The 27,968-nt window shown below is 36.9% G+C and overlaps 1 protein-coding gene across 1 annotated transcript; it reads left to right on the forward strand.

Moving 5' to 3' along the window:
* Positions 1-63: 63 nt before the first annotated feature.
* On the forward strand, positions 64-27,202 carry epsti1 (epithelial stromal interaction 1). Its single transcript, XM_052142819.1, has 11 exons — positions 64-379; positions 6,854-6,912; positions 7,559-7,642; positions 7,749-7,822; positions 7,908-7,991; positions 12,457-12,530; positions 13,287-13,368; positions 17,829-17,912; positions 20,053-20,126; positions 20,272-20,456; positions 24,610-27,202. The coding sequence occupies exons 1-11, from the start codon at positions 231-233 to the stop codon at positions 24,738-24,740; spliced, it is 1,080 nt and encodes a 359-aa protein (XP_051998779.1). The 5' UTR covers positions 64-230; the 3' UTR covers positions 24,741-27,202.
* Positions 27,203-27,968: the final 766 nt, after the last annotated feature.

Genomic DNA, 27,968 nt, shown 5'->3' on the forward strand with positions numbered 1-27,968 from the left:
TAGAGCAATATAGAATCTGAGACCCTACGCTTTATGTACATAAACTGCTAAACTGTACCGTAATCCTTTCACCCAAAGTATCATATTTATCATTATGAGCTAAAAGCTTAAACGCGCACTGTGTTGCACGCGCATACTGGACTTTAGTCAAGGAAATGCTATACTCATACAGGCTGTCACACTTATGATCCAGCAGCAGTCAGAGCAGACACACGACAGCACAAACCGCCATGAATCGATCTCAAAATATAAATTCTGAAAGGGGAAATGGAATAAACCAAAGTAGGAATATGACTGACAGCGATCAAAATAATCAGTATGAACAAAATAATATCTCAACAGGCACGCCAAATATTCAAGCTCAAGATCAGCCAACACAGTGAGTAGAAACATTTATCAGAGGAAAAAAAAGAGGCTTTCACGATCACCAGTGTTCACATTAGATCAATATTTTAAAAATGTATATATATTTTGTAAATTGTTTACTTAAATAAAATGTTAAATAATATAAAATATAAAATACATTTTAAATAAATAATTTTTAGTTATGTAATTAGTGTGTTTTGTACAAACAATCAGTCATTTCAGTCCGATGATTTTATTGTATTTTAATTTCCACAGTGTCTATCCTGTTTACATCTGTTATAGTTTGACTTTCGTTTCTCACAAAGCGAAACCTTTTCATGGGCGTACCAGCCTACACAAACAAAACTCTAGAATCCTGTAAGCATTGCGATTTCACGTAGTAATAATGTAATATTATAGAATACTACAATACAATATATAATATAAATAATATATAATATACTGTAGAATAGAATAACATTTTATAATATACTATACTGTAGAATAGAATAGAATAAAATAGAATATAATATACTGTATTATATTCAGTATATTATTCTCAGAGAAGAGAATAAAATAATATAATGTAGAATAGAATAGAATAAAATAGAATAATAGAATATACTGTAGAATAGAATAAAATAGAATAATATAATATACTGTAGAATAGAATAGAATAGAATAAAATAGAATAATATAATATACCATAGAATAGAATAAAATAGAATAATATAATATACTGTAGAATAGAATAGAATAAAATAGAATAATATAATATACTGTAGAATAGAATAGAATAAAACCGAATAATATAATATACCATAGAATAGAATAAAATAGAATAATATAATATACTGTAGAATAGAATCAAGTAGAATAATTGTAACATTCTCTCTGTAACATCCTGTAACGATTTTGCTGGCACTGGCAAAAGTGTAAAGTTTAAAAACCAAAGTGCAAATTTAGCCCACATGTAAATCCTTTAACCCTAACTACAATCTATAAACTAAAATAAATAAAACATGAAAATGACCTTGGCTTGACAAGCTTGACTTGACATAAACTTGAACTAACCACCAAAGTTACAACAATAAACATCAATACCTGACAATGGACCATGGAAAACATGAGGGTTAAATACACGAACAAGGGAGAACACATGACAAAAAAAAACAATTAACACTAAGAACTCTAAACGAGATAAAAAACAATCAACCAATGAAAACAAGACCCATGAACATTTAGGTCAAACATGAAATCACATGTCAAGGGAACCACAGGACATGAAATATTAACTAGAATTTCAAAATAAAAGACATGAAAAACATGAACCAACAAAATACACATGGCAAATCCCCCCCACTAAGGGGCGGTTTCCAACGCATGTACAAAACACAAAAAACATGGCATAAACTCAATGTTCTGTATGGAGCTGGTGGGGAGGTGGGTCCTTGAAGTGGGGTATGGCCTGGCAGAGTCAATGGAAAGTGAGGCCCTGAGAGGTTCGAGGGGTGTAGCCATTGAAGGCTGAATTGAGGGGCAACACCAGGGAACTTGGTGCCCAGAGAGTAGCCGACGGGCTTGGAGGACCGAGGTGGAGCTGGGGGATTGGAGGACAGAGGCAGAGCCGGTGGGACTGAGGACCAAGGTGCAACTGTATGGAAGGAGGTCCCCGGTGAAGCCGCTGGCTCGGATTGACAAAGCGTAGCCGTGGTATTGGAGAGCTCAGGCAGAGCCAGGTGACTGACTGACCAAAGCGGAGCTGGAGAGACGAGGGACCCCAGAGAATCTGATTGGCCGAAGGACCACAGTGGAGCTGAAGGGACATAGAGCCAAGGTGTAACTGAGGGCTTGGAGAACCAAGTCGGAATCCAGGGCTCGAAGGGTCTAGGCGAATTCGGAGGGTCGGAAGTTCCCCTTGTCTGATCATGAGGAAGCATCCATAGGGTGGGTACAAGGGTGGGAACCAAATCCAGGTCCAATAGCTCAGATGTGGCTGTGACGTGGCATGGAACAGACTCAGGCATGGCTGTGACGTGGCATAGAGCAGGCTGAGGTATTGCTGTGATGTGGCATGGAGCATGCTGAGGCATTGCTGTGACATGACATGGAGCAGACTCAGGATCCGGGGCAAAAGATGGTGCTAGCTCAGCAGCCATGACGTGGAATTCTAGATCGGCGGCCAGGATGTGGAACTCTGGCTCAGCATCTGCCTCCAGCACAGTGAACATGGAACCAATAATCTGCAGGACAAGGTCGATACATTGAGCCAGGCTGTGGGTACTCTGACCGCCTGGCATCAGCAAAGAGATAGACTCAATCAGTCCAAAACTAAAAATGTCTTTGAGGGCAACCTAAATAAAGTCCACCTGGCATTCCAGAGTGCAAAAGTCCTCCACATAATCCTCCAGCGGACGATTCCCCCGGTGAAGTCGGAGAAGCTTGATTACTGGGTCATATTGTGGTCAGGTATCTGTAATGTTCTCTCTTTAACGTCCTGTAACGATGTTGCTGGCACTGGCAATGACAAAGACAATGACGAAAGTGTAAAGAACCCAAGTGCAAATTTATTCCAACGTGTAAATCCATAAACCCTAACAGCAATCATAAATAAAACATGAACATGGCTTCGATTTGACAATAACTGGGCTTAACCTAAACATGACAAGACATAAACTTGAACTAACCACCAAAGTTACAACAATCAATACCTGACAATGGACCATGGAAAACAAAGAACTCTAAACAAGTCAACAAGACAATCAACAAATGAAAACAAGACACATGAACATGGAGGGAAAACATGACATCACATGACAAGGGAACCACATGACATGTAACAGGAACTAGAATTAAAACAAAAAGACATGAAAAACATGAACCAACAAAATACACATGACAATAATATAATATACTGTATAATATAATATATTATAATACACTGTAGAATAAAATAAAATATAATAGAATGTAGAATAGAATAAAATATAATGTAGACAAAATACTGTAGAATATAATATCCATCCATCCATCCATCGTCAACCGCTTTAGAATATAATATAATGTAGAGAATTGAGTAACCATAACATGGAAATTGAAATTGAAACACATATTACTGTATAATAACTAACACATTTTAAAAAGAAAATAACTTAAGTCAATAAAACGCTTAGTTAGACTTAATAAAATGCTAACAGTTACAATAAAATGACATTATAGAGATTAATAAAATAACCATATGTAAACCCTACAACAAATGAATTCTACCTCTAAACCGTATTACTTAGTATTTTACATAAATGTATTTATTAAAACATTTATACTATACAGGCACCCTTTACTGCCATCTAGATGGCAACAACTCAGTACATAGAGTATGTGATGGATCTGAAAATAGTGCTACCCTGAGATCAGACCCTTAAACAAAAACCAGTCGTATCCACCTTATTCCTGAGGGTCTTACTGGGGAAAAGTATGTGGGATGAACTTCCACCAGTAGTCATTCTGTAATATTCACTAATGTAGGAAGCAGTGATATAGACCCATTTTCTGCTGGTATTAGGATGTGATTGTGGCGTGGCTGTGGCTCAGGTGGTAGAGCGGTTGTCCACTAATTGCAGGGTTGGTGGTTCAATTCCCGGCCCACATGCCGAAGTGTCCTTGGACAAGACACTGAACCCCAAATTTCTCCCAATGGCAGGTTAGCGCCTTGCATGGCAGCTCTGCCATCATTGGTGTGTAAATGTGTGTGTGAATGGGCGAATGAGACGCAGTGTAAAGCGCATTGAATACCACTAATGTTGAAAAGGCAGTATATTAGGGCAGACCTTTTACCATTTATTCAGATGATCTGATGACATGTGATAAGCAATACTGTATATACAGGTGTAAATGGGGTGCAAAACCTTTTGTGATCGAATCACAAAAAACACTTATGGAAGTAATCAAAAACACATTTTAAATGCTGTAAACACCGTCTGTGATGCAGCAAAGTGCCACTCCTTATCTGTCAATCAACCGCTGCGCTTAATCAAGAGTTTAAACTGTTCATGACTCTGATGCAGCACTGGATTGGGAAGAGAAATCGGCCCTGGATTTTACATGGCAACTGGCCCAAATGTTGTTGAGGGGGGCTGAGGTGGTTGACTGTGTGTTCCTTTTCTGCATATCGCCGGCACCATTTTGTGCTCCTTTCTGCATAACGTGGCGGTTAATTTTTGTTTATCACGGCCCATTCGGCACGTTTCACGGCAGACCCACCGGCCCGCTCGGTTCTCCCACTGGCCAGTCTGCCCCTGATTGGCCCCAAAGTGCATCGACCCACTGGGAAAATGCCCAGTATGCCAGATTGCCAGTCCAGCCCTGCTCTGGTGACACATGGCTTTAAAAGGAAATAACTGTGCGATTGGGAAAAATAAAAAAATAGCTTACATATATATGTATGAGATCTTTACGGATCTTCTTCAGTGTCTTTTATAATAGCAATTATTAATTTATGATATAGTGATGCTATATGTCACAAGTGCTCACAGGACATTTTTGTGACCAACAGCGTTGTGTCTTGTCTGACCACATGTGATCGGATCACCCGCATGTCACGCAAAGCATTACAGGGAATAGGAATAAGGTGGATACAATTGCAAGTTGCTAAAGTTTCCAATCACATAGCATAGTTATTAAAGGCACTGGAAGCCATTTCAGTTGTTCTGCGTACACAAGACTGAGCCGTTGGATTAACCACACACCCTCTCTCCAAGACCCGCACTCCATAGATACCAAATGAGCTTTATTGAGGCCAACATCATGCAGAAATGGTTGTTAAAAACAACAGCAACAAAATAGCGCCCTCAACTGACAGCTATTATGAACAAGTTGGCTTAAAAATGGTAGTAATCCTCAATAATTTGCTGCAACTACAACACTATCAGAACGTGCAAAAAGATTGACAGGTCGAAAGCGCCAGAGACCGTAGCCCGCGGACACATTTTTGTTTGCTGTTTACAGAGTCTAGAGCTGTCATAGAGACCGTTAAAATATCTCACGATGCTTAATTCAATAATATCTTTCAGGGAGTAGGAAAAAGAATGCATACATTTCCACGAAAAATTGCTTACAGCACATTTAATACTATCAAAATGAATATGTGATTTCATTTACACAGTATGTGAAGTTTTTGGGGTAACACTTTATTTTACATGTTACACTTATTGCATGTTACAATTATTTATTACTAAATTAATAACATTAATAATATGAGTATAAGCAGCTCTAAAAAATAATTACATAGCAACTGCATGTAGTTGATTAGTATAAACCAGTAATTACCTATGTAAATACACATTAACATGAACACTGTAAAATAAAGTGTGATTTTATGTAATTTTGGCAGAAAATATTTGGCAAAATTTTTGTGAGAGAAATAAAATAATTCCAATAATTCACATGAATTTCATTGGTTAGTTTACACAGTTCTGATCAATGTATTCACTGTAAATCACTGAACTGTTGCCAAACCCTGAGTACACTTTCTACTATTGGTGTTCTCATTATTTAAAGATCATCATGCTTTTGGTTGGAGAACAAGGGCCCTTTATTTCTGATCTTTTTTTATTTATTTATTTTTTTATTTATACCACATCTGGGTTCATTTGTTAGCCTGTGTCAGGGGATCAGATGCGATACAGATGTGTTTGTAGGAGTGTGCATAATGACAGCTGTGTTATTGGGGCAGGCGGATGTGTATCAAATATGGATGAAATAGAGTTCCCAAGGGTTGTTTGTGAGAAAAAATTATACATATATGTATATATATATATATATATATATATATATATATATTTATTTGTAATTTTTTTATTTTTTATTTTATTTTTCAACCCAATTTGGAATGCCCAATTCCCAATGCACTCTAATTCCTCGTGGTGATGTAGTGACTCGCCTCTGAGTTGCCTCTGCGTCTGAGACCGCCAATCCGCGTATCTTATCACCTGGCTTGCTGAACGTCTCTTATCACCTGAACGTCAGCAAGCCAGGTGATAAGATACGCGGATTGGCGGTCTCAGACAGAGTACAAAATGGTGCCGGTGATATGCAGAAAAGGACAGCCAATGTGATGTAGCACATATGGAGGCTCACGCTATTCTCCGCGGCATCCACGCACAACTCACCACGTGCCCCGCTGGGAGCGAACCACATTAGAACGACCACGAGGAGGTTACACCATGTGACTCTACCCTCCCTAGCAATCAGGCCAATTTGGTTGCTTAGGAGACCTGGCTGGAGTTACTCAGCACACCCTGGATTCGAACTCGTGACTCCAGGGGTGGTAGTCAGCGTCAATTCTCGCTGAGCTACCCAGGCCCCCCACTGTGAAGATATATTTTGAGTTTACGTAAGAAAGGATGACTCCTGCTCCACCTTGGTTTTGAGACATGCTAATTGATAAGTTCACAACATGGATGAGTTTGAAATGTACCTAATTTGTCAATTTTTGCCATTGCCCACACAGTACTGATGGCTACAGCATGATACCACCAAATGAATCAAGACGGAGCAAACTACAGAGGAGTAAGTCATGACATGAATGTTGTTGTGTTTTCCATCTCCATGTGATCCAGATGTGTCTTCTTCATAATTGTTTCCATCAGGTGCAATTTCAGCATGTTTATTTACAACTGCCATGGAAGACAGACTGTTTTGTTTTTGTTGTTTTTTTTGTCAAAGTAAGTAATTATGATCTGAGTCTGTTAACTTGTCTGTATCTTTAAAAAGTGTGTGTTTGTGTTTGATCTGTAAGAATACCATGTGGTGTATTCATAGGGTCAGGACTATCTGAGGGTTGTCCCCCCCTAAAATATCATTAAAATATGTGTATTGTAAATAATATAATGATATATTCTTAAAATAATTGTTTAAGATATAAAATACTACAAATGCAAACAGGTCAAAAACAAAAAACCCCTTGGTGTCCCCTTAAAAAATTGCTCTTGAGAATTGTTACGTTCGCCCCTGGGTGTATTACAGGAACAGTCCCCTGGAGCAACCTGGGGTTAAGTGTATTGCTTCTAGGGTACAGTGGTGATTACTCATAGCTCATTTCTCGCAGAACTTGATCCAGCAACCTTTCAGTTACAAGCCCGAAACTTTGGTCACTGTGTGACCTCATTTTTGCACAAACAAATTACAAGCATTTCTGTTTCTCCTGTTTCTGCAGTTGCTCAGAAAGAAGAAGAAGATCTGAGGAGATGGAAGGAGGAGAATCGTCCTGGCCCCATTCAACTTGCTCCAGAAAGACTAGGTAATGTGTAAATACAGTATAAGTATACAGTATAAGTATTTCTTGATGTGAAACAGTCACAAAAGTAAATGAAGTTCATAACCTGCAAATGTATTCTTTCTCACAGGTGGTGCAGCATCAGTAGCTGAAGTTAGACAGAGACAGCAGGAGGAAGCAAGACAGTCAAAACTAAGAAAAAAGGTTCAGAAGTACCTGTTTGCCATTACTGATTCACTTGTAAAATATATGCGGTGTATTGCATACTTAAATGTGAATAACTCTACAGCTTCGAAAAGAGGACATGGAACGAATGAAGAGACAGGCAGAAGAAGAGGAATATGAGAAGATGAAGGTCAAACAGAGAGAGCAGGTATAATCAACTGTAAAACATAGAACAATCTGGGAATTTTCAAATTGGGATTACCAGGCCTGAAAAAGGTAGTGAAATTAATACAATTTTAGCTCTAAAATATTGGCTAGAACCCCCTCCATCCAAAAAGAAAATCCATAAATTAAAATGCATTTGCATTAGAAGCAAATTTGTGCAAGATAACATAACTTAAAGGTGCTGCAAGTGATTATTTATTTTTATCATGGAAAGGTATGCAAAAAAACAAATCCTACTCCCTAAAAGATATTAATGAAATAAGTGTCATGAAATATCTCACCGGTCTCTATACACTCTAGCAAACAAAAATGTGTCCATGGGCTGCGGTCTCTGACGCTTTCTGCCTCTCAGTCAATTTGTGTGTTCTCATTGGATTGCAGTTGCAGTGAATATTTGAGGCTTAAAGGGATAGTTCACCCAAAAATGAAAATTATCTCATCATTTACTCACCCTCGTGCCATCTCAGATGTGACTAACTTTTTTCTTCTGCTAAACAAAAAAAAGATTGTTAGAAGAATATTTCCACTCTGTAGGTCCATACATTGCAAGTGAATGGGTAAAAAAAAAAAAAAAAAAAGCTCCAAAATGCACATAAATGCAGCATAAAAGTAATCCATACATTTCCAGTGGTTTAATCCATGTCTTCAGAAGTGATATGATAAGTGTGGGTGAGAAACAGATCAATATTTAAAGGGGTCATGACATATTCTTTTTTTAATAATTGTATCTTTCCTGAGGTCCACTTAGAATGTTAGTAAAGTTTTTTGCACCAAACAGACTTAATTGTTCCTGTCTCTGGCCCTCTGTCTGAAACTCAGTGGCGTGGTGGTGGTGTAGTGGTCTAAACCACATAACTGGTAAACTGGTATTCAGAAGGACGCTGGTTCGATCCCCACAGCCACCACCATTGTGTCCTTGAGCAAGGCACTTATCTCCAGGTTGCTCTGGGGGGATTGTCCCTGTAATAAGGCCTCTGTAAGTCCCTTTGGATAAAAGCGTCTGCCAAATGCATAAATGTAAATGTAAATGTAAATTAAACCCTTGGTTTTAAGCTGCCTGGCCCTTTAAGACATCAATGTAAATGCCCACTGTTGTGACTAGCTAACATCATGCAGCCTTTCCAATACAGCCATATTTGAAACACAATCTGATGAAAATGAACATTTCAGGGTTAACAAATTACCTACACCCAACACATTTCATCTGAATGTATCAAACTGTTCACTCAAGCACAGCATAAACTATCAAACAGTCATGACATATGAAATATTCATGAACAAAATTGTTTTTTTCATCTATTGGTCCAATTTGGTCCAAAAACAGTTCCTTTGCAAAGCCTGAATCATATTGTGACTATTTCACAAGCAATTCACACTGAAATCTTATGAGTACACAACGTATTACAAGACAAAGTGATTTTGTGTGCTTCAACCAGCTTCAACAGGCCAAAGCAGAAATGGTTTCCAAATAGCACAATAGCAAGGCAGCGCAGCTGAATTAAGCACAGTGGGGGATCCTTTGTATAGTTATAACTTGACATTGCTTTTTTAAAAGTGGTGCAAGATGTATGATAATAGTCAAAGCTGTTCGTCTACTGCATGTTTATGTAGAAAAACATTTATATCCAGACAAGCACATGAAGATGTCTTGTCTAAGTCCACTCGCATGACAGGCCCATATCTTTCCTCTTCACCTGTGTGACTGACTGAGCATTAGTGGGCGGGGCCAAGGGTGCAATGACTGAAAAATAGGCATTGCATATGTATCACAAGTTACACGAATTCTAAACAAGCCGTTTTTGTAGCTTGGTTTAAATAAATGCTATTTTTCTATTAAGGAGGACGTTTTCAGTTCTGAAACTTACAGTATGTTTTTATAGTGCAATGACCTCCTATTTGTCAATAGATCAAGGGAAATTTGTTTCCTCATGTCATGACCCTCTTTAAGTAAATTTTTAGCTTAAAATCTCCTCCCTGTCCAGTAGGTGGTGATATGAACGAATAATGCGAATCGCCTAAAACAAAAGAAGACGAATGTGAAAGTGGAGAGTTATAGTAAAAATGACTTAAATGTTAATCTGATCTCATCCACATCTATCATATCTCTTCTCTTTTCAAATGTATTTCACCACTGGAGTGTAATGGTATACTTTTATGCTGCCTTTATTTGCTTTTGGACATTATGTAATGTTGGTACCCATTCACTTGCATTGTATGGATCTACACAGCTGAGATATTCTTCTAAAAATCTTTGTTTGTGTTTAGCAGAAAACTGGGATTATGGTGAGTAAATGATGAGTGAGAATTGTAATATTGGGGTGAACTATTCCTTTAATGAAATTTGTATGCCATGTTGTCCATAACAGTTGTCAGTTGAGGACGCTATTTTGCTTCTGTTGTTTTTGACAACCACTTCTGCTCGATGTCAGTCTCAATAAAGCTCATTTAGTATCTTTGGAAGAGGGCCGTAACTGCAATATACTTTTAGGGGGACAAGTACCCTCCAATAATCAGATATGGCCAGATTGTCCCCCCAATAATTGATATCCTTATGTGATTTGTGTCATTCATATCTGTGAATGTGAAAAAATTAACGGAGCAGTTTTCAGCGAATCAGACTTGAGACAAAGAGCGAATGCGTGTATATTGCTAACGAATTGAATAAATGTGATAATCTGGCAGGCTTTTGAAGTAGCTTTTTACAAAATTCACTTGACATTGTCTAAGAAAATGATCTATACAAAGTAGAGCATTATTATCACCCAGATCAGATCTAGAACATGGTAAGACCTGTGACCTGTAACTTCTATTGGGATTCTATTAAGGATAGTGTGATATAGTCTCAATGCAAATATTATTAGGTAATATTATAAAATCAATTTAAGGTTTTCTAAATCATTTCTTTATGTTTTTAATTCATTCAGAATTTTGTACAGCATCTCCTAAGACTCTTCTTTTTTTTTGAGTATATCTTGTCAGGTTTTAGTTCATCTAAAAATGGAAATTTACTTTCACTCACTCATTTACTCACCCATATGTTGTTCAAAACCCATATTCTGTTTTTCTTGGAACATAAAAACTTTTAAGCAGCTCTATTCCATAGAATAACAGTTTATATTGAGCAGGAGCTGTCAAGCTTCAAAAAGGACAAATAGAAAAGATTCTACTGTGATACATTAGTGATGAAAAGAAATTCAAATTATATTTGTCTTTTCTTTGATGCAGCATAAAAAAATAAACAAAAGATGACTAAAACAGGCATATTGCTAGCAATGCAGACAGTGTCTTGTACATATCTTGTAAAACCAAAAATTATCAAATGTTTGTCGCATTTAAAAAACTTAACACATTTAAAGCCTTTATTCAGAAAATTATAAATTTATAATCACAGCACCTTTAAGTGTTTTTTTCTTAACTAATTGGCAAATCATTTTTTTTTTCTTTTTTTAAGCATAAATATAAAATCATAAATAAATAAATAAAAGTTTTTTTTAAAGCAAATTCAAGTGGAATAAGATTAAAAAAATGTATATACAGTATGATCAAGTCTTATTATCTTACACAATTTTCAATCTCAAGTAAATTGATTGGTAACACTTAAGGTTGTATTTGTTAACATTATTTAATGCACCAGTTAACATGAACTAACAATGAACAATACTTTTACACCATTTATTAATCTTGGTTAATGTTAACTTACAAATATGTATTTATTATTAATCAATTTTTGTCATAAAAGTTGTATATATTATAATTAGTTAATTATACAATATAAAATCAAAACGAACAAGTGATCAGAAGTATTTTGATAAATAAATTATTATTAATAAAATTATTAAATGCTATAAAAATCTTCTTTTAAGGATGTTTTGATATGATTGGATTTTCCTTCTTCTGTAAGTCTGGCTGACTAAAAAAAAACAGAACAGAAAAGTCATAGAAATCATTGCTCAAAAGATGTGGGAATCCTGAATTAAGACGTTTACAACCCAATAATTTGTTTGCATGACCCTGCTACATAAGCAAAAACATGGTTATCTGAGTTGTGCTTAGATTCAGTGCTTTCCTTTTTTATGATGCTTTTGTAATTATGACTTTATAACTCCAGATGTCACTGCAGGCAACAGGCACATACCAGTCATCAGCTGCTATGAAATGAAATGAGAAATCAGAGTTCAACCATCAATGCTTCTGCACTGAGGTTTGCGTGATTGATGAGACTAATTATTCCAGCAGCCACAGACAGCAAAGTTCATTTGCTAAAACATGCTCCGGTCATTGCTTGGTTGTTCTAGTAGTAATAATGGTTAACATTAGGGAATTTGAAATTGTAGATAAGCTTGGAATACTGGAAATGAATAACATTAAAAGGGTGTGTTGGAAGGGCTACTTGAAGAGAATCAGTGAAAATGGAAACACGCACAATAACAAAAACATTTACATTGCAGGCCAATAAACTGGAGATGAGGAGAAAGCAAGAAGAGCAGCAGAGAAAGGAGCTCTACCAACATGATCAGCAAATGTATGTCCACATTCTTTCCCTACACCATTTGAAGTGTGCTGCGTTCTGAGGAAATTGGGTGTTACTATAAGCGCCTTCTTTCAAAAACAATAGACAATAGACAATTGGAAGCACAGATTTACCTTAGACCCGAGTTTAGTAGAAATATTAACAACTGATGAATGGCATCTGTATAGAGATTGTTATCAAGAAATTATTAAAAACAAATGCAAGCAATCCTCTGTGTTAGTGAAACTCCCATCTTGCTAATGCTGTTGGCCAGAAGCGCTCTATATAAACACCATGGTGGTCACAAGATGTTCACTTTAAGACCTCGTGAAAATACCCCAGCACAGTTTTTATTCCTGTGTTGACGTATTTCCTAATTAAAGAGTACGTTTTTGTTTAACATATCAAAGGGCATGTCCCTTTTTAATTAGACAATAGTATTTAGTTTATGCCACAATCATGAACAATGAACCACCTCTTGCAAGTCGGTTGTAGCTGGTATTATACAGGGGTTAAATTAGGATTTTGGAGGTGGGGAAACAATAAAATAGGGTGGTGATTCAGGTTCCCAGACATTTTGAAGAATGTTGATGCTTTTCTTTTTTCCATACAATGAAGGTGAATGGTGACTGAGACTCACATTCTGCATAACATCTCCTTTTGTGTTCCACGGTAGAAAATATTCATATAGGTTTGGATCAACACCTTTTTGAATAAGCAATGAAAGAGTTTTAATTTGAATTACTGTTACTCCCCTTCTTCTTGCAGGAGTACCGAGAAGTTCCTTCAAAGAATTGAGAGCAGTACAGTTTCCATGGCAGCAAGCAAATCCATACCGGTATCACCTTGGGTAAGACAGCGGCCAAAGAATGCACTGTTTGCTCCATGAGCCTGAGTTCAAGTCTTTTCTGCATAGCTGTGGTGCTGAGGTTAGAGCCCAAGGCACTGGAGTAATTCACACCAATTGATCTGTCTTTCATACATGTTTTCAAAGCAAACACGCATCACTCTGGAGCTTTCATCAACATAGCACATTCGACTACAGCACAGAGTCAGCCTACTGCTGGGCTTGGTCCCCCCAATTATCTCCTCATTACCCTCACACCAGAGAGAGCCATCTGACACCATGATGGAGCTTTCTCAGTTGTAACATTTTTTACATTTGAAGTCTTTCTCTTCATGGTCAGCCACTGCAAAGACATGAGCTTTGCTTCTGAATGGTGAGGCAAGCAGAGTTCAGGGAACTTCCCAGGGTTCACAGCAAGCGCGCTTCTCAGAGAGCACAGATGGGTCTGTGAGACTGCGGTGTGGAATAACCTGTATTGTTTGATTGAAAGTACCTGGAAAGGAGCCAGTCTTAGTCCATGACACAAGCAATCTGACAGGATGCATGTAGAGGTGTTAACTACTGTCTCGCCTCCTGGGTTTCTCTTGAATTTCAATCAGCTTTGGTATGCCTCAGAATGCTATTGTGGTTGCGTGTCATGCTGTGCTTTTAGTTTTTGCCATTGTTTCTTCTCACCTTGTAACTAACTTTGTCAGGGAAGTCTGCTTGAAAAATCACTAGATTACAGTGTACATTTTGGTTGCTTTTTTATTTTTTTTATCTCATGCCTCAGTTTACTGGTGGCAGTGTTGGAAATTCACTTTGTTATTAAGGAGCAATATGTGAGATCATTTGACCTTTACATGAGCATTTTTAACCATATTTAAAACACAGCATGCACCCATTTATGGCATGCGTAAATCAATTAATTGAAACAAATACTCTGTTGGTGCAATTATTTCTGGTACCTAAAATAAAATAAAATAAAACAAAAATAGATGTAAAAGTACTCAGCAAACACAGAATACTCGTTGCTTGAATTTTTGGAGTTGTGGGGATGATTTTAATTTGATCATACACATTTTCTCATTTACACTCATGCCTAAAACAATTAATAAAATACAGATATATTAAAGCTACTGGTCAGAAGAGACAGGTCACTGGTATATTTATAAGTTGGAGGAATTGTAATGCTGAAGATGGGTGCTGCAGGAATGGATGTTCCCGCCTTACAGAATGGGCATTTGTTTTAGCTGGACGAGCCTGATAATTCCATTTTTTAATTGATTTGAGCATTAAAAAAATAAATTAATTTGATGCAATTGTTGTCAGAATTTATTGCTGATGTTTTTTTATTGTAATCTTGACCAACTTTTTAAAAGATATCTGTATTTCCCCATTCAAGTAGATATACAGTAAGAGCTGTACGTGTATCCATAGAAAATAGCGTCCCGCAGACTGCCCTGAGGCATTACAAAGATTTACTTCCCAAGAAAGACATTTTGCTACAGTGTCTGCAGAGGCACTAAACCCATCACTAGACAGTCTTAGATTAGACTATTCAGAAATATAGCATATGTTAGATAACAGGGAATTCAGTGGCATTTTAGTCACTTTGGCAATTTGCCACAAGCCCTACTTAATTTCTGACACTGGCTTGTGTTAATGATGTAGACAGGAGGCCAGGGCTGACCATAAGAAGTTTGAGAAAAGTGCATTTGACAGCATTGTTATAACGGCGATCTCCAATTTCTAGCAATGACTGTTTTGTTTTACAGCTTTCTAAGTTAGTTCCGCAATTGTTCCGTGTTTGAGACTTTCGATCATGCTGAACCCAAGGACTTCCCTCTGGATGACTAACAGGGAAAATCCCTCTAATTCACAGGTCATTCGATAAGACTGCAGGGCTGTGATGATACACAGCTTAAGCAACTGCATTTCTGTGTAGAGCCCTGGTTCTCTCAGTTTACTGGGAGAAGAGACCGTTTGATTGTACTTTTTCTTGGGTGTATTGACTTAAGTGGCTGGAGGGCTTCCAGGCCAACTATTGAAATGCTCCAATCTAAATGTCGTAGGCCCGCCGATCAAAGCGTTTGTGGAAAGACGGGTTCTTGATGTGGTTTTGTGGCCACCGAGTATTGTTATGCTTTCAGCGATGCTTCCACAAGACAGATTAATCTCCTGCATATTCTCTGTTTGTCCAAAGGATCCTTTGTATTGGCTTCCCAGGATGCCAGGCCCAGGTCGTCCCACCTATTCCCCTTACTCTCTGGCCATTCTAAACAGAGCAGCCCCGGTCTGCTGTCCCTGGGCTGTCTGGCCAAACACACAAAGGATGCCCCTCCTTACAGTGTCTTTTCTGTACAGTACCATGAGAATCTTAGAGAAACATTACAAAAGTACAGCTAATGCAAATTTTAGAGTCCAGTTTTTTTGCTGAAGTGTGTGGTGGGCTCACCCTCAGTGGGGCTAAAACTGTAACGTCAATGTCTGGGGTCCAAAACGGAAGTGGTTCTCAACTAGTGGGTTTCACCCAAAAATGGTTTGCAGATCTGTTATGATAGGTTTAAGTACAACAGGGGGGAAAACAATGTTAAAAGCAAATAATAAAGTGCAGCTAAGCATATATGATAGCAAAATAAATTAACTTTTCAACTTTTAAAAGGGAGGAGAAAATACTTACCATATCTTTTGTTGTTTGTATCAGTGGCTCTGCATCCAGATTAAACTTGACAGTATTTTGGTACAAATTTATCTATCACTTGGTTGAAGCTATCCAGCTAAATTTGGCAGATGCTAATGTAGACAGATACCAAGATGAAATGTTGTTTGACATTTACTTATCTTCAAAGACAATGAACAAAATTATAAACAAGGTAAATAGCAATAAAACCATGACTACATTAAATACAGGTTTACTTGCAAGATAAATATGGTTTCTGCTGAACACAATGTGCTTTGTGTGGGAAATTATTGGCTTAATAAATATAATAAATAAATAATAATAATAAATTCCAATGTTTTATTTTAAAGAAATGTTCCAGGTTCAAAACAAGTTAAGTTTAATCGAAAGCATTTGAGACATAATGACGATTACCAAAATTCACCATTACAGTAAGGCTTTTACAATTGAAGGGAATAGGGCCAGTCCATAAATGTTAAAATGCACACCATTTCAAAAGGTATAGCCACAAGACGTAAACATTATTCATGTTAATATGATTTTAGTTAAAAAATTATTATCAAAATATTAATAACTACAGTATTGACAAACACAAAATAGGTATTGAAATAGGTAACAAGCTTAGAAGCTTTGCTTTTCAATGCATTTGATATTTGCCGACAAATCAGAAGTGTTTAGCTTTGATAATTTATTAATAATTTTACTCTGCACATGTTATTATAATCTGTAAAAACATCAAATTTATCAAATAGCCATGTGTCATGTGTCATTGGAAAGCTCTCATAGAGTAAAATAGCACCAGCCTATTTGTTTTACTCACAGACAAAATATAGCAAGTAATAGCTAAGAGCATTTCTTTGACATACATGTTAAAAGTAAACAGGTGTTGCTTATAAGCCACATTTTCGCTTATAAAAATAAACAGAACATAAAATAGCACATACCATTACTTAGAGGAGTCAATTGTATTTAAAACAAGCCCACACCCTACATAATCGGATGCATTGTTCATTAGATAATCCACACAAAGTACAATGTGCTCAGCACATAATGTGCTATCTGGCTAAAAACACATTAGCTTTCCTGGATCAGATGACTTCATTAGATATTATATAGTACATTGTCGAGCGTTATGGAAAGCTGAAACAAACGTATTAGATTTCAGATTGCTGCCTCCAGACAAGAAAGTCATCCAAATATGGGCAGAGAGGATCGTTCACTCGGATTGCATATGGCCACCAGGATATGCTGCTAAATACATGACACAGACTCAGTGATGACTCAAATTACACAGAATGGAACTGAATGAGATCTTGTTACTCATGCCTGCATGCTTTGGAGAGCAACAAAATTTACTCAGTTACAGGTGACATGATTGGGAACAAAACAAAAGCAGTTTTTTGGAGCTACCTTATTTGCACCCTGAGATATATAATGTAAAAATGTTCTTAGGCAGAGAGTGTCAGAATTTATAATAATCTATATCATTATGAATTATCATTATCAAAATGTGAAAATGTTTCTTTAAAATAATACCAAACACACCCTCCTTGTCTTTTTTGTCGAGTTATAAACCTTTAATTTTGGGGATGCCACTGTAACAGGAAATCGTTAAAAACACCCTCAGAGCTTAAGGGTTAACTTGTATGGAACCCAGAACAATTTTGTATGATCACCACAATTTTGATACAGTGTTTGGTCACCAGTTGATATTGAATATAAAATCTGGGTCTTAAAGCACAACCAGTTGAGAACCACTGCAAAACAATTTTGTTACAGTGTGTCAAATTTCTCTTGTCAGGCTAAATGTCATGAGTACAAAGAATCCAGACGAGAGGAGGAGAACACAGCTCTGATGAAGAACAAAGAGGACCAGAGGAGAAAGGTAGAGAACAAGTGAAGTGAAACACATCGCCTGAACTTTTGAACATCACCTCTACTTTCGGTTCATAGCAACACAAGAGCTAAATATCTGGGCTTTGCCAAGAAAAAGAACTAACTCACCCTAGCATATGCTCTTCATTACCATGTTCTAGGTTATAGGAGGTAGTCATGGATGGAATATTGTAGGTGTTTTCCAGCTGGCCTTATAGTGGTATTTTTGTGGCTTTGAATGCTTCTCTCTCTGTCAAACATGAACTTAACTCATTGATAATAATCAAGGACAGAGAGGTCAGTGTGTCCTATTATGTTGATTTTGTTGTTTATTTATGTTAATGTGTAATTCAATTATTAAAACAACAGACCTTAAATCACATCAAATGCAGTGGGGTTCAAAAGTCCACTTTTGGAAATGCTTCTATTTAGCATTTTTCTAATTTAATACACTACTTTCATTTCAAAATATATTATCAGCAAAGCAATTTTATTAAATAGTTTAACTGAAAACATGAATTTCCAAATGTCTCAGTATTTGGTACTATATGTCCCTCTTTTTCTTTAATGACAGCATGAAATTGAGCTGACATGGCTTTGTGCAAAACCTGATGATCCATGTTATCCCAGCATGCTCTGAGAATTGGTGCATGCTCTGCCAGCCCTATATAATAAGCAACATAAGCATAGGCCCGCGCAACCACCAGGGGCCCCCCACCACGGGTTTTGTATAGTAACCTAGTTTAAACTTGACAGAGAGGATGAGGAGTTTCCTCGTGAGTTTGGAGAGAATTGAAAAAGAAGCAAAGCATTGATTGATTGTCTCTGATACTGTAGGATGAATTATCTGAGTCTGCACTTGTTTAGCTCCTGATTTACTAAAGGATCGCGAAGGCTTAACTTTTTTATCTTAATTTATTAATTATTCTCAAATATTTAGAATGACTCTACTAATTTGATCAATAATCAATGTGATATTTTGATCCTTTGATCATGTCTGTACATATTTCATTTGATCGATATTTTCCTGCATCTGAAAATGTAATTCACAGTGAACAGTGTTGGGTAAATTACTTTTTAAAAAAGTAATTAACTACAAATAACTAATTACTTCTGTAAATTGTAATCAGATTACTGACTTTACAGATTACTTCATCAGAAAAGTAATCACATTAGTATTTATTTGACTTTTCATTTACTTTCTAAAACACCTTTCACAGAAAAGTTTTTGGTTTTCCGCTCAACAAATTCAAAATAATGTCTATTTCTTCTTCGTCCATTAACATAGGCATGTTGTACACTCAGCACAACGCATTTCTTTCTTACAATGACATATTATAGGGCGCACAGCCTTCAGCTGTTACAGAAACGCAACATAATTTATGTTTTAAATAACAGTACAACACAGTGTTGTGTAACCCATGTACTTATCATTAATTAACGTTTAGTTATGCCATGTCCCCACTAATATGTTATAATTTAAAACGCATTAATTTAGCTTTTTCACCTCTATTTCACCATTTCAAAAAAGCTCTCCAGTACCCATACATTTTAAAACGGTGACGTTAGGAAACTGAAAACAGAGTTTTCAAACTAAAACGGATTAGTTTAACCTAAACATAACCTAAACAAACAAGACAGATAGTGTGAACTCAATGAACTTGAATTATGACATGGAACACACATCTTCAGGACAAAAATGCATCAAGTAAATGTTGAAAACATGTATGATTAAATTAGCCTGTTTGAACATTTAATTGTTTTAAATGTTATGTTTTTTTTAGTCAGATTACAGTTATTGACTTTCAATTAAGTGTAATTAACACTTAATTGAAAGTCAATAACTGTAATCTGACAAACAAATGTTTTAATGTAATGCATGTGACTAAAAAAAGGAATTAGATTACAGATTGACAAAATTATTTGTAATGAGATTACAAATAGCACTGTCAGTGTGTTTAAATATCAGCCATGAAAAAAGTCACCTGTCAAACCGAAAATTATGTAAATTATGTTTCTTTCTTTGAATATTTTTAAAATCCTGCCACCTGGTTTTTAATAGCAGAGTTTTGGTGGACTTTTGATCCACACTGAAAGTAGAAGAGTCATTTATTTTAGAGTTTAATTCTTTATTAACTCATTATTTCCAGTCCGAAATTTTGGAGGCGAAACAAAAACAACAGGTGGAGGACAGAAAGAGGAGGACTGAAGGTGACCATCAGCGGTATGGATACCTAATCCTGATTGACCACTTATAAATCCATGACTGTCAGAGTTAATCAGATGCCCAGAGAAATATGTGCTAAGTATTCCATTGCTTGGTATGAAAACAAGTCATGAAATTTCTGATGTGGTATTGCTCTCTTCAGGGTGAATATGGCTTTCCTAGATCGTCTGGAGGCGAGTAGCTCAGGCAGAGTGTCTAATCCTGTGGCCCAAACCCCAGAGAGCAGTAACATCTGGCTAGATTATCAAGAACCTCACAGTCCAGACTCATCACCAGTACCCAACCCAGCGCAGCTCAATACAGACAGTGCAGAGGAGGAGGAGAATGGTGAGTCTTAACCAAGATTTATATGCATCAGCCACGACACTGTGTGTTTAGGTCTGTTTTATTTCAAAACACCTCCCGAAATGTCTCCATTACGCCAACGTCTTGAGTCACAAAGCTTCCATGTGTGTATGAAATTGCACAGATCTCTCATTCATGCATCTTTCCATTGTCGGACAGCATAGCACATTGTGTAAATAAAACCGTACCGGCATGCCAGACATGAGATGCGCTTAGATGCCCTTGTATATACAAACTGCCTGTGCTAAGAAGTTAACATCGATTATGTGCCATTTAGAGACAAATTCACTAGCAGCGAGCTGCGTGCTTGATATGTTTTCAACTCTAGATTGTTTTGAGGTTCAAATTGCCTGCTGAAGAGTAAACTCCTGTGGTCTAGAGAAGTTTAAATTATTGGCATGCCTCTCTGACAACTGATTAATCTCATGTCTGAATGTTTCTAGGAGTCACTGCTACAAAAACATTGGTTACCACTTTGAGATCCAGTCTGGCTTCATTGTCATTACTTGGATCCATGCCATGCTGTCTTTAAAATTACACTGCTTTAGTGTGGATTAATGATGGACACGATAAATTGACTGTAATTTCAAAAATAAACATGAAAGTAATGTAGTCCTTCACTAAATGCACTTAATATTTCAGAATTATGTCCAGATATAGCATGCTACGATGCTAGTATTTCTGAAGTATGCAGTCTGTATGTCCTGTATATCCAGTATGTCCTGTGCACATTATTCAGATTTCCTCCTGCTACTTTTGCCAAATTTTACAGTATGCAACAGAGCACATTGTGTGTAATACTGTACTTTACTTTCCATGGCTGAGTTCAAAATGGCATACTAACATACTGCATGGCACAAAATTCTATACTATATGACAGAAATAGTAAAAGTACTATGGTAGTCATGTGACAAATTAACGAAAAGAGATATTGACCCATGTTTTTAGCATTTTTTCTTGACTCATTATTTTATCAGGCTACCAAATATTTAAGGAATATTCCTGGTACAAAACAAGTTAAGCTTAATTAACTGCATTTGTGTCATACTGTTGATTAGCACAAACATTTATTTAGACAAATAAAAAAGCAAAAATCATGGTTACAGTGAGGCACATACATAAACTTTAAAATAAACATAAAAATTCTCACTTTTTCAAAAGTATAGCCTCAAGACATAAACAATATGCATGTTAACATGATTTTAGTGTGACAAAATCACTTACTAACCTAAGTTATATTGTAAAATTACTATTTAAACAACTTTACAGCTCACATAATACACAAGTTTTAACAGAAATACTAATGTAAGTGCTATTATAAAATGATAAGCTTCACATTTCTGCCTTTAATCCCTCCAAAAATGTGCCCCATTCACTTCCATTGTAAGTGTCTCACTGTAACCCAGATTTTTGCTTTTTTTTAAAGAAAAGAATGGCCGGGTCTAAATAATTTTTTGTGGTAATCAACATCATGCCACAATTGATGCCGATTAGGCTTAACTTTTGTTGGACCCGGAATATTCCTTTAAGACATTTTTAGACAAAACTGGATTTTAAAAAATAGCTTGTTAAATAGCCATATTTATTTCAGAGAGGATACTACACTGAATTAAACATGCATGTCTTGTGGTCATGTGACAACATTGCAGTGTACTACAGTTTAAAATCATTTTTGCTGCATAAATAAAACATTCAAATTCTATTTCTAAAAAATATTAGGCAGTATAAAGTATATACTGCACAGTATTCAGTAAGTAGTGGGTTAGTGTTCCATTCCAAGTACTGCCAATGTATCATTAACCATTATTTTATTCTGACAAACAGGCATAAAACTACAGTAGCATGATACACACATACTCTATTGTTATAGCCTCCTTAATGGGATTTGTAAATTAGGTGTAGTTCGATTCAGACTGAATGGTACATATGTGGAGTTCTTCACATTTTTTTGCCAAGGTGTGGCTGTAACGTCTATTTTTTCCATCTGCGGGCAGAGCCTGTGAACTGTTGGTTGATGGTGTGGGACTAATGTGCCATTCACCTCGAAAGCATCTACATATCTTCTCAGATGCCTAATGACACATTATGTTTGCATGTTCAGCATAATTTGAATCTGAATCACTGCAAGTGTTTTATCCTCCACTGAAGTTTGGGGTCAGCCAGGTTACCACAAATGCTAAACGTGTATGTTTCCAAATCAAAAGAGTCTCAGAATGCCCCTTGCCCAGCTGTGGTTCAACTTATTCATGAAAGTGATAGGACCTGCTCTGACTAATGATGCTGTACAGCACTTTGGTTACAACATTTGTTGTTTTTAAGTGTGCTTTATAAATAAACTTGACTTGACTTGACTTGACTTGTATGAACACAAAGTCAGTACTTAGTCTTACTTTGAGTTACTGGAAGGGATCACTGTTTAACTAAACCATCAAATCTGGCAATATGAGATTCAAGCAATATACAGTATATACTATATATACCACAGTTAGTTCCGGTCCTCGAATCTGATTGGACAAGAGATGTTCCATGAGCACTGATGGTGTGACACCATCAGCACTTGGACTTGTGTGTGTATCACTCCACCTTCATGCTGTTCTAAACAAAAGTCTATCTGTTAGGAGTTACTGGCTTTATTTTTGAAATGATGTTAGCCAGCAGTGTAATATGAGCCAGTTGGTGACATAAAGTTAATCTGTTAGTTATTGTTTACTTAGAACTGCGCTCCATGATCGCTGTATTACTAATACATTACCAAAGCTAGGAAATAGCTTTAAACAGCTTTAAACGGACAACTTCAGGATTAAGGCTCATGCTGAGAGACACAACAGACTGATTTATTACAGAACTCAAGTACTTACCTTTTATCGGAGTTTCCACATTGGATACATACTGTTTAAAATGGCGGAGGACATCGCTGTTTCTATAGTGAATGACACTTGTGCACCGGCTACCACAAAATAGAGAGGAATACCCCCGCTTGGACATCTATTTTCCACTGAGAAAACTGACAGCATCTCTGATTGGGTGTTGCAACAGGTGATTGCACATGCTCCATCTCTCTCACTCAATCTCTCTCTCTCTCTCTCTCTCTCTCTCTCTCTCTCTCTCTCTCTCTCTCTCTCTCACACACACACAGACAGACAGACACACACACACAAACACGCACATCCAGCCGTCTCTCCCTGTTTATCCAATAACTTGTTAGAAACAGCACAAGCCGTGATATTATTTCTGAAGTGACATTTTTTAATTACTAATGGAGTCTTGGACGCATAATTTGTTTTGAACCAGCAACGGCAGATTCTGATTCGTCGTGTAAGAAAGTAGTTCCATGCACAAAATGCATTTTTATGACCGTACTCTGTTTTTCCGAATTTATTAAAATGTAGTTGTTCATTGAACTGTTGTATATAAGCAATATCACACTCGCAATCGTGCTATATTGCCATACATCAGCACTTCTGTAATTACAAGCAGTGCTGATGTAGGGCCATATGGCACTCTTGCTTGTGTGATATTGCTAAAATATATATATATATATATATATATATATATATATATATACACACACACACACACACACACACACACACATAAAAAGACACACATTCTGTCCATTGCAATTACCTTCATGAGTATCCTACTATCCTTTACTCTTTGTCAAATGAAATGTATTTTCTATGGCACTTCTTGGGGTTTTTGTATACAAGGACGGCCTTCCCATCAATCTAGCATTCCTGGGATATGTGTATATGGGACATCTTTCCATTAGTGTGTGGTTTAGTGTGGGATTAGGATGGTGCTGCTTGCGGAACAGGCTGGCAGATGCGCTGCGGTGGAGACGACTTCTTCCACCCTGTCTGTCCTGCTCCATGAACCAGATGAACCAGTAGGGAGGTCAATCCTGCACTGTAGCACTGGATAACTACACAGGATTTTAAGTCTCTAGGAACGAATTACCACATACCTCTCTAGGAAGAAATTACCACAGTCCTCATAATTTTTTTGACAGCCTCCCACATGTTCTTAGTGTTTTGAGCATGGAAACACTAATGCAGAATGATTGTGCTGTATTGTAATGTAGACATTAGCTAAAATACTGAACATTTACAATTTCTTTGTGTTTTTCTTGTAGATTGTGACCATATGTGGGCCGTGATGAAACTGCAGCACAACTTTCCATACTATGAGCGAGATATGCTGGAAGACATCGTCAAACAGTGTAATGGCAACTACCTGGAAGCGTTCGAGCTACTAAATGTGTGAACACACCTTATTATTGTGATCTTCCTGTGTAATGAAGGATTAAAGGTTTACCCAAAAGTGACAATTCCGTAATCATTTACTCGCCATCATGTCATTCGAAATTGAAATGACTTCTAGTTCTTCTGAAGAACACAAAAGGTAATTTTTTTTAAGAATAGCCATGCTGCTCTTTTCAATATAATGAAAATGAAAGGGGAATTAGGGCTCTACGATCATGCACTAGGCCTTACCCAATTTTTGAAACTCAGTTTCCTGTGGGCGAATGTGCAGAAACTGTGGGTGTTTTGTATGTTAATGAAGTGGTACAAAGCTGATTTACTATTTTCCAGAGAAATAGGTCATTGTGCTAAGACTTCTGAGAAGCACATCTAATCTCAGTGCAATGTCTAAAATCAGTTCCTGCATTTGCAGTTTGGAGGTTTCACCAGCTGATGATGGATTAATAATAATAATAAAATAAATAATATGTTTATTTCGTATAACGTCTTTCCAAAACTCAAAGACACTGTACAGAAATTAAGTATGAAACATATAACAAAAATACATTACAAAAAAACTAACAATAAGAGAGAAGAAAAACATATTTAAAGTAGGGGAGACGCGGGCGAACAGGATGAGGGCCAACAGTCCCAGAAAGGCCGATAGAGAACATACAACACATACATACATTACAGTCACAGAGCAGTGGATGCATTGTAAACAGGCGATTTACACTACCAAATTCTTGAATGGGCTGTCTTCATTTATATCGTCTTTGCTTGACATGAAAAGGAATATATAATAGGATGTAGCCGGTGCAACAACCGGAGAATAACCTCCTAATTAAATTGCCCTTGACCCAGCCCATTAGCACTTTGCACGTGCTGTTTCGCCAACCCACTTGTGCCTAGACTTGCATGCTTGCACTAAAATATCAAAACTTCATGGCCATGCCCACTGAATTTGCACAAACGATGTATCACCTAACACTGCACTTAAGGCATAGCGCTCTTAAAATAGCCCCCTGGGTCTTTTAAGGTCCAAAATGAAGAAAACTAAAAGTGCATATGACTTGTGTGCTACATTCCAGTTTCCTGAAGTCATACAACAATTTCGTGAGGAACAGAGCACAAACTTGTCATTTTTTTATTCTGCAATACAATTCTGAACCATTCAGTTACTTTTTTTGTAAAAGAGCAGTTGGCATATTCTTCAGAAATTCACTTTTTGAGTAAAAAACAACAGAATTTTCATTTTTGGGTGAACTATTTTTGTAATTATTGAATTAGGAAGTGTGCTTAGAATGTGTTTTTTGAGCTGAAACTTTTTATCCTGTTTTGTTTGATCAGTTATTTTCTGACACCAAATGATTTGACACTAATCCATAGAGAAAAGAAATCAAAACAATAAATCAAGTGTTGATTCTGCTGTGGAGAAAGTTTATGGATCCCACGAGCACAGTTCACAGAGTAAATTATTTGTGTTCAGTGCTCGAGCACTCTGCTGATGATGAATTTTGTGTCACGCATCCTGTATGCAGACACTCAGCGTTCGCATCTGACCAGTGTATACAATGGGCTTTAGGGCTCAAGCACCATGCGTTACGTCTTAACCATTTTTATTTGAGAGAGAGAGTGCGCTAATTTTATGTGCAATTTTCATGCCAGCGCAAACCGCAAGTAAATAACAACAGAAATTTCATTTTTGGGTGAACTGTTCTTGTAATTAATTAATAATACGTTTTGTAATGTGCTTAGAATGTGTTTTTTGAACAGAAACTATTTATCTTGTTTTGCTTGGTCAGTTATTTTTATTCTGACACTAAATGGATTGACACTTAGCCACAGAGAAAAGAAATCAAAACAATAAATCAAGAGTTGAGTCTGCTGTGAGGAAAGTTTATGGATCCCACAAGCACAATTCACAGGGTAAATGATGTGTGTTAACAAAATCCAAAGGCTAATTTATAATGAGGTAAATGACTGGCAGAATACTGCATCCTCCATTGGGGGAGACAGTGAAAAACCAAACCAGCATACTGATCATTAGGTTTCAGAATGCTGTATAGGTTCCTGCTAAAGCTTTTTATGAATTTAAAAATCTATTTATGTGAAATTAAGCAGATTACCTTCTTTAATGATGTAATGTGAAATTTAGCAGATTACCTACTGTAATGAAGTAATGGAAAGAGCTGATGACTTTGACTTTGTCAGTGAGTTCAGGTAGATTTGAGTGTGGCCAAAAATATAGCTGAAAATCAGCTATTATTACATTGTGGTACTGGAGTTTTCTTGATCTTCAAAGGTTTTATGCTGTTCACTGAACAAAATAATGCATTATATCCTGCTGGCTCCCATGTGTGATTAGCAATAACATACCCACCTTGTGTTTTTGTTGAACTATGATCAGTCGTGCTACTTCACAGGAAACGTTTCTCATGTAAAAGTGTTCACTGCATTAAACATGCCGTTTCCTTTGACAGCTTCCCTGTATTTTGCTGAGTTTTTTGTGCATATGTGTGATTTCCTTTGTGTTGAGCAGAGAGATAGTTGTAGAAAGAGTGGTTCCCAGGGTAACCCAAACTCAAAGGAAATGGTGCTTTTTCAGACAGATGATACAAAGACATTTTTCTAAGAGGTGTTGTTCATTGAAACTAGGGGGATCATTCTAGAGCGTCATATCACAGAACCCTGGCGACCCACAAATCCGATTCGTTGATAGGCCCACAAGACCCCGATTACCTCAGCAACAGTCAGGGGGATTTTCTGTGGGTGGTTCCCCCTCTGAATTAGGTCACAGCATTACCCATATCATTGAAGAATTCTGGGGAGAAAATAATAAAATCTACAGACAGCAATAAACCACAGCATACACCCAACAGATCTGGGGTCTATTATCCAATGGTGTCGAAAAGACATATATATTGTTTCTCGATTAAATTACCCTCTTTTTTTTTCTGTTTGACCATTTTCCAAACATTGTGAGCATGAGTAGAAAGGTTTTAGTTCAAGACTCAAATGAGTTACCCTTTCACAGTTTTATTTTTTCAAAGTCTTGTCTGAGAGAATGAGTCATAATGCAGCCTAGCTGTATAGAAAAGAATACATACAGGGTGTAACATTTGTTTGTGTGTTGATTGAAATATTAGCCAACTTGTTGGTTGGAAGGGAAGTATACTTCAGGACAGCAGAGGACCTCAAAGTGAACTAGGAAAACATGCCACAGACTGTAACATATAGAGATCTCAAC

This window comes from Xyrauchen texanus, chromosome 14 (assembly GCF_025860055.1).
Source record: "Xyrauchen texanus isolate HMW12.3.18 chromosome 14, RBS_HiC_50CHRs, whole genome shotgun sequence".
In the NCBI taxonomy this organism is placed as follows: Eukaryota; Metazoa; Chordata; class Actinopteri; order Cypriniformes; family Catostomidae; genus Xyrauchen; species Xyrauchen texanus.

What these genes read in the sequence shown, in the direction of transcription:
- epsti1 (XM_052142819.1), top strand. Translation starts at nt 231, where the DNA reads ATGAATCGATCTCAAAATATAAATTCTGAAAGGGGAAATGGAATAAAC. An exon ending in GCTCAAGATCAGCCAACACA is followed by an intron (nt 380 to 6,853) that starts GTGAGTAGAAAC and finishes TTGCCCACACAG; the next exon opens with TACTGATGGCTACAGCATGA. An exon ending in AAGAGGACCAGAGGAGAAAG is followed by an intron (nt 17,913 to 20,052) that starts GTAGAGAACAAG and finishes CATTATTTCCAG; the next exon opens with TCCGAAATTTTGGAGGCGAA.